Source organism: Lathamus discolor, chromosome Z (assembly GCF_037157495.1).
Source record: "Lathamus discolor isolate bLatDis1 chromosome Z, bLatDis1.hap1, whole genome shotgun sequence".
Classification (NCBI taxonomy): domain Eukaryota; kingdom Metazoa; phylum Chordata; class Aves; order Psittaciformes; family Psittacidae; genus Lathamus; species Lathamus discolor.
Window position 1 is genome coordinate 15638368 of NC_088909.1, and position 8089 is coordinate 15646456.

At 49.4% G+C, this 8089-nt stretch overlaps 2 protein-coding genes across 3 annotated transcripts in view; one reads left to right on the plus strand and one right to left on the minus strand.

Annotated features, from left to right (window-relative positions):
- The window catches only part of ZNF423 (zinc finger protein 423), a 238189-nt gene extending 236389 nt beyond the window's left edge, over positions 1-1800 (minus strand). For both annotated transcript variants that reach the window (XM_065663045.1, XM_065663044.1), the window contains exon 1: positions 1708-1800. In XM_065663045.1, coding sequence (XP_065519117.1) covers positions 1708-1747 — 40 coding nt within the window. In that variant the 5' untranslated portion in view covers positions 1748-1800. The remainder of the gene's footprint in view (positions 1-1707) is intronic.
- A 129-nt stretch (positions 1801-1929) lies between these two features.
- LOC136005449 (uncharacterized) lies at positions 1930-6062 on the plus strand. Its single transcript, XM_065662935.1, has 5 exons — positions 1930-1938; positions 2241-2666; positions 3599-3742; positions 5019-5078; positions 5835-6062. Exons 1-5 carry the CDS (start codon positions 1930-1932, stop codon positions 6060-6062), a joined length of 867 nt encoding a protein of 288 aa, XP_065519007.1.
- Positions 6063-8089: the final 2027 nt, after the last annotated feature.

Consider the following 8089-nt stretch of genomic DNA (forward strand, 5'->3'; position numbering starts at 1 on the left):
TGCTCCGACTCTTCAAAATGCTCCTGTAAATAGTGCTCAGTTCTGTATCAGAATTAGGATAAAAATTTCATTATAAAGTATCAACTACTTGCAAGAGATATTGCTGCCTGAAAAGTAATGAGGTAGAAAACAACTGACTGATAAACGGTAAATATCTGATGCTATTATGGCACAAGATGTCAATGATTACTAACTGCGCTTCTAGATCAAACACGGTTTTCACTGGCATAGAACTATTTCCTGAATGTTAAATGTGACATTTTAGCACAGAAAAATATTTTAAACTCCAGAGGCCTGGCCACTAAACGTGATCCCCTTACCCTTTGGAAGTCATGACCCAAGGCCTGCTCCGCTGCTCTCAGACTGCAGCTCTTTTCATTTTAAACAACGTATTTCAGAGCATCTCCTAGAAATAGCTCCAGTTCTGCCCTTTCTTCTGCCCACAGACTGTAACATTCATCTACCAACTACTGAAGTAGCTCCTTTAGCAGAGATTGTCCAGGACTGCGGAGGCTCACACCGCCAAGCTGCAAACCTGCCCCACAGCACAATGCTGAACTGTACCCTTAGATGAATGGTTTGGTATAAAGATAAAAGACTGACTTTATGAAAACTTCATAAACATTTGAAGCACTTATGATTTACATTGCAATCATCTGCCAAACAGCAGATATTTCACAAATAGTCTAAAATGGCCCTGGATGGGGTTTCAATTTGTCCTTTAGCTGGTCTATTAGCCGCCCGCTAATTTTGTCCACCCCCAAGTTATTTAATTATGAACACTTCGGACTTTTTGTTTCATCTTTTGGCCATCCAAAGTGATGATCCTTTTGTGCTTCTACAACAAAGCCCCCGGACCACTGAGTTTGTGACTTCTGCTTTGTGCAGAGGACAATAAAACCTTACCCAACACCAGCTAACCTCCTCGTGGCTGGGAGCGAAAGGCTTCCGAAATCACGCCTTTCGTCTCACACCCAGTCACTTTAAAGTTTAAAAGCTGGCAAGGCATGCGGTACAGCGTGGGGCTGGTCCCGGCCCTCCTTTTACGTTTCACCAGCAGTTGTTTTCTTACGGAGGCAAACAGGAGGATTTAAACACCCCTTCGCTGTGGATGGTGAAGAACATGTGAAGTTTCGTGTTTAATCTTTATTCATGCAACTCTCCCTAAATTTGGCTATCATTTCTTTAAGCCAAAGCAAGTTTTCAACCCCGATCTATCAAATTGGTTTTAATTCTCCCCTTCACCACCCTTACACACATTGGACAGCAGGAGGAAACAGATGGCTCTCCTATTCCCAATCATAAAGAAACATTAGTTCCAAGCTAACCGGCTAAAACACGGGTAGGCTCCGTCTCCCCCTTCCCCAGCCCACTGATGCGCCGCCGCACCAAGCATCATCGCCAAACTTTCCTCCCTCCCCGCCTCAACGATGCTACCGGCTTCTTTCCGCAATTATCGCGACACGTGTCGCCAGCGAGTCTCGGCCGGCACCGCGGTACCCACACGGGCAGCCCCCCGAAACGGGCGGCAGAGGCAGCTCTCCCCACGCGGGGCATCCCGCGTTCAGGGGGGGAGCTCCGCCACCACCAGCCCGTACCGGGGGTCGATTTGCAATCCCCGCCAAGCCGGGACCCGGCCCTGATTGGCCGCGTCGAGGCGGCGGAGGCGGCGGCGGCGGCTGCCGGGGCCGGCGGAGGATGCCTTACCTTTCACCGAGCGGGGCTTGGCTTGCTTCCTCCTGGACATGTCCGGGCGCCGGAGCTCGTCCTCCTCCTCCTCGTCTTCCTCCCGTCCCTGCCTTCCCTTCCTCTCCCTGCCTTTTTCTCTCTTTCCCTCTTCCCCCCCCCCACCTCCAAACTTTGCGAGGCGAAGCGGCAGCAGCGGGATCAATTATTTGATTTTTTTTCTCACTTCTTTTGCCTGTTGCAATGCGGCAAGTTCAACTCCGCTTTCTATCCCCTCGGGCACCTTACCCCCCGGGGAAAAAGGAAAAAAAAAAAAAAGGAAGAGAAAAAATATATAAAATCACAGGCGCAACAGTTGCAATTTTTTTTTTTTTTTCCTTTGTTATTTTGGGGCTTTTCCCTTCCTTCCCCCCCTCGGGTGTGCAAACTCTACCGACGCGCAGTGAGGCCGGCCCGCGTCCCCACCCGCTTTTTGGTTCTCTTTAAAGTTTGCAGGCGCCCTGCGGCTCTCAGTCCGGCTCGCGCTTTTGGAATAATAGTAATAAAATTAAAAGATAAAGCCGAAGGAAGCGCCGCGGAGCCCGCACGGGTCCCTGCCGCGGGGGTGGGGGAGGGCGCGCAGGGAGAACTCAGCGTCTCAGCCCGCGACGAGCCCCGGCCCCAGCGCGCCGGGGGTGCGACCTTGTTGCTGCGATTTTCCTAAATCCTCCCCCGGCCGCGCTCGGCGCCCCCCACCCTCCCTCGTTCCCTCCCTCCCTCTCCGCCCGCTCGCCCCCGGCCCCCTGTGTCCCTTGCTCGCCCCGCCGCTGCCCGGGGAGGGCAGCGAGTCCCTGCTTAGGCTGGCCGCGGGGGCCGGGGGGCGGCCGGCCAGGCGCGGTGCGGGCGCGGAGCTGGAGCTGGGCTGGCGGGCGGGTGGGCTCCCCGCGGCCGGCCGCGCTCGCTGCCGCCTTCCCCTGCACGCACGCACTTCGCGGAACAAGGTAAGTGCTTCTTTGCATCGATGCCGGGGCCGCTAGCTGCCTCCATGGATTATTCGCTGAAAGGTGGCACCGCTCCTGCCTTCATTGCTGCCGCTGCTGCCGCTGCTGCCCTGGGTTTTTATTTTCTTTAGCTCTCGCCAGCCTCCCTCTCTTTTCTTTGTCCTGGCTCCTTTTCCTCCTCCTGATCTTGCTGCTGGGGCTGCAGTGCAGACACACATAATAAAGCCAGGCTTGGCTGGAAATGTAGCTGAGTCCCAGCAGGAGGATGTGAGGAGTGGAGTCCCGGCGGGGGAGCGCTCTGATCCCGTAGGGAGCCCCGCGCAGCCTGCGCCGATCAGACGGAGAGAGAGCCAACAGCACCGAGCCATGGACGGCCCGGGAAATACAGCGGCCGCCCGCAAAACGCGGACCGCCGAGCCGCGGACCGGACTCGCCGCCGCCGCGCGGAGTGCCGCGGAACCGCGCGCAGCCGCCCGAAACCCCTCTTACCCCCCCCAACCGGTGCTGGCTCCTCGGCCGGCCTGCAGTGCGCAGACAGCGCGCAGGCGGGTCGAGCCGCCTGCGGTCCGCACCGGGCCGTGAGCTCTCCCCAGTGCGGGCGGCTCGGCAGCTGCGGGAGAAGTTGTGAGGGTTTGTAGACAAGCACCCCCCTTCAGCCCCCCCCCCCGCCGCTCGGCTGCTTCTTATGAGCTGGAGGAAAGATTTATTTCCTTTGCCTTTCCTAACATGTTAAATTAGCAGGAGCTGGAGTCACCCGCGCCTCTCTGCTGGGAAGGTTTCTTCTAGAAAAATCCTAAGTGTTTTAAACTTGTTACCCACGGAGCACTTGCTTCCAAGTTATGAATGAAACTGCTCAAGATAAACCCTCAGTGAGTTCCTTCTACCACTTAGACGACGCTTGTTCACTTCCCGTTCCCTTTGCTGCTTTGTAGGAACAGGCATTTGTGACACTTAGTGTTCCACACCCCAACCAGTGCGTGAGGAATTGTGTCTCCAGGCACCTTCTGCCGTGCACGGGTGGGCCCATGCCACCAGGAGAGCCCAAAGGACAGTACATCCACACATCGGAAGAGAAGGTACCTTCAGTGGAAGGAATAAGGGTGGAGGTCCTCAAGATCCTGTGAAACAGTCCTGGCAGAAGCACCCGGCTGCACCACTGGAGCAGGCCATGGGCAGCAGGAAGAGTGTATCACCCTGCCCAGGCACCTGCACTCCAGTCAGGCACAGGGATGTGGGATGAAGCATGTGGGGGGCTGTGTGAGGGCTCTGTTTTCCTGATAACAGTCTTCACTTGGAAACATCTTCCTCTTTTCGTTTTTCCCCACACACACCAAAAGAAACCAAACTAACTCAGGAATCTGAGTCTGTAATTTGATCAAGTGAATTCACCATAGAACTGTAACACAGCATCACTTTGAATGGATGTTTAGTCGTGATTTTCTGGCTTCTTAAGGTTTGACAGAAACTATTGGCTTTATTAATGTTGTAATAAAGGTTTATTGTTCCATCCTACTGTATGACTGCAGATTGCCACCACAGACTGGACATACAGTAAAAAATGTTTCTTATAACGGCACTATAATCAAGATATACTTCCTCTACATCACTGCACTAAGTATCAAATTGAGGGTTCAGAAAGGCTAACTTGGGATAACGATACAGGGCTAAAGAGCCTGTGGCCCCAGTTCTGATCCCAATATAAAACAGGTATAGCTCCCATCAATAGAGAGATTCATGGCCTCAAAGCCCAATGTGATATACCAGTTTCTAGAATGAAATAAGCAGGGCTGAAAAGCGGGGGTGGGGGGTGGGGGTGTGGAATATGTTGTGGTATTGATATACTGAAAAATACAACCATAATCATGGTTGATTTGGGCAACATGACCCTAGATTCATATCCGTTCAGCATCAGAGCTGGATCAGGAACTGAATTACTTCTGTATCCTCGTCTTATTGGAGAGGCTTAATCCCCAGGCTATCAAATTGTTTCTGTTCTCTCACTGGCCCAATGAATATTTAATTATTCTTACAAAGCAGAACAGCTTCAGCAGGACAGATTCTCATCCCAGAATGTGCCAGCGGTTGGGCACTCTCAGAGGAGTTCAGAGACCCAAATTCAAATCCCCGTGCAATCAGGCAAAGAGGGGATTTCAGCCTTAGCTTTATACATTCCACTAGGCAAGTAATTCCCAAGCCCTGCTGTCACCCCCAACCCCTTTGCCATCCAACCCCCTGCCCACACTTCTTCTATTTTAAGGCTACAATTAAAATGATCCGTTTCTACTTTTCCTTTTTTCAGTTCATTCAGAAATCTATAAATTCATTTATTTATTTATTACCTTTTCTTTCCAGAGGACCACTAAGAAGGTTTATTCCCAAGCCCCTGCCTGGCTTGGAGCAGCTGCTGGCAAGGTGAGGAGCCCTGGTCTGATCCTGAACCCCTCCCATGAAAATGGTTCAAGTTCACTCTCAGAGCTGTTGTCAAAACAGCAGCACCCTTGAAACCACTGCCTTCCGTGCTTGCATCTGCTGAAAAATACCCAGGTTATAGCTAGAAAGAAAGCAGGAAGGCAGACTTGACACTAAAACAAAAAATGAAACACATACATAAATCTGTCCTTAAATGTAGCACACACATATATAATTATTAATTCATCTGTCTCTATTATCTTCAAACCGAGTGATACACAGATTTCCTCCAGGCCCTGCTCTGTAAGTACGTCTCTGTTCCACAGAGTTTTAAAATGTGTGCCTAAATGCTCTGCTGCTCTGTTGTCACAACACATCGTTTGTGTCTCTCCTCCAGATATATGTACAGGGAGTTCATGTGATTCCCCCAACCCCTGGTCCGGTTGTCGCTCTTGAGCAAAGGAAGCCCCACAACCCTGCTAAGCCTCCCAGAGAAAGGCAGAGTTCACCCACTGGGGCAGTCTTCCCAACACCAGAACTTAAACTCACATTGTCATTAAAATAGATACATTCCAAGAGCTGTAATAACAAGGGAAGACTTCACAGGCTTCATTAAAATATTTAAGGCAAATGACACCAGCCTGTGTGCTAATTTAATAAAAATACATTTAATAATTTAATTATGGTAATTTAAGATTGCAATAAAAATACATTTTGAAAATACATTTGGAATCTATTACCAATCTTGTTTCCTCACAGATGCCTTTCCTTTTTATTCTGGGGAATTTTAAGAAAAGCACAAAGCTAAGAGTGCCAGAGTGCACAGCGGGCCTCTCCAGGAGAAAACCAAGAGCCCTCCTGCAGTTCCGGACAACATCCACGTCTCATCAGGTTGCTGGGGCGATTTATATGCTGGATTCTCTGCTTGGAACCCTTCTGGGGATGCCACTGTTCTATATTATAGATGACACAACTCCTAGACTATAGACAATGCCGCTGCTGGTGAGAAGGAACCAGCAGTGGGATGCAGCAAAGACCCCTGCGCTCAGCATGGCTTTGTCTGAAGATGGGATTTGCTGGTGGAGGCAACCAACAGCTTCACAGCACCCGCCACCTCCTCCATCGAATTCCCCATCTGAGTCCTGTGAGGCTGACACAGAGGCTCCAAGCTCTGATATGGGGTGATGTGGTGGGCCCTGCCCCTCTGCTCACTGCCGTGCTCCTCCTCAGAGATGCCAGTGCTTGTATGAGTACATTCCCCTTTCACACAGGGGAAAACCAATATACACACTACTTTTCATGCCAACTGACTTAAAATGATTTCATTCTGCTCTGCTCTCTTCTGCCATGTGCATGCAGAGTGAACATAACTTTTAAAGTCTGATGACATTTTTAGGAAGGTCCTACCCATAGCAATAGTAACAACGAGCTCTTTTCTCTCTGGAAAGTGGCTACAGAATCCTGCTCTCTCAGGATATTACTCCATCCACACCAGACAAAGAACGCCCAGAATATTAGCACTTTGGCTTGAGTTTTCCCAGAACAATTGTGTTTAAGGCATAGAGCAGGCGCAGACAATATTATCTCAGGTAGCTCCACCCTGGCAGCATTACAGGAAACTAGTGGTTCAGCCTTACTCTGGGAAATGCAGGCTGGACTACCAGCCCCTCTGTAACATATGGATTTATTGGCATTCAATGCTGAGAGCAAAACCCTATGCATTTCTATATATAGACATAATTATTCTGAAAGCATTTCAGAATCAGTTTGAAGTCACAAGTTACATAAAAATAGCACAGTTGTATAAAGGCAAAATAAAACCTTCATGAAAGCTGGGATATTCAACGAGGACTAAGGGAGTTAGGCACCCAATGGACCAAGTCCGCTTCAAGAAATCCAGCCTCAGTGAGGATTTCAGCTTTCTGAAGTCAAAAAGAAGAGTATCTTAAACAAATTAAAGGACTGATCTGGTGGACACCAAATGCCCAGGCAGCACAGGGAAGACCACTTTTGTTATGGAGCAGCCAGTAACAACATCAACCTTGAAGAATGTATCATACACATAGACCTAATTAAGAGGTGCCGCATAATATGCAAGAGAAAAGTGCCAAAATGCTAGTGCCCCAGAAAAGCCACCCACCACATCTGTCCACACAAAAAGGGACTTGGTCTCTGCTGAGACCTGATGCCCAACAGCACCTCCATCTTCATCAGTCCTCGGCACAGCAGGAACTGGTCTGGCTGAGGTTTTACAGAGGTGGACACACATCTGAGCTCCCTGGACGTGCAAAGGAGTAAAAGCACATGCAGGAAACTATTAAAGGTCTGGATTATTTCTTAAAAATTGAGATAATGTTTCCAAAGCACATGGCACAATGCCCTCATTCAGCAGAGAGTCAAATGTCACAGTGGATACAGCTGCAAGACTGTGTCTCTATTTACAGTAAAATATGTCAAATAGGGAACACAAAGGCATCATCAGGATAAACATGGGATTGCAGCACACAAAGGCAGGCGGCATCCACAGTGCATCAGACAACCTGAATAAAAGCCCCGACTACAATACCAGCCCAGTTTCTATGGTGTTCTTGACTTAATGCCTTCGAACGCTTTACATAAATAAATAACTGGCAACCCACGTTTCAGTCACAGAAAGGACTGGCATAGCCTGAAATTTGGGCTACAGAGCAGCAGAAACTGGAGGTGCTCCAGTGGGAGGATGTGCAGAGAAAGGAAAGGCTTCACAGGAAGAGTTGGTGTGTCTGTGGGCAGGTTCCAGCCAGAGCTCCCGAGTTTACACTTTGGGAATTTATAGTGGGAAGGGATTGAGATGTTATCCAAGAGCAGCGAAAAACTAAGAGAAAGTTTTACTTTGAAACACATTTTACCACGCACAGGACTATGAGCCTGTTCCATGTGCAGGCATGCCATGGGCACCAGTACTAGCATACATACATCTCTAATAAGCACACTGATCTTAAAGTCTTTTTTACTTACTCCTATCAATCATTTTC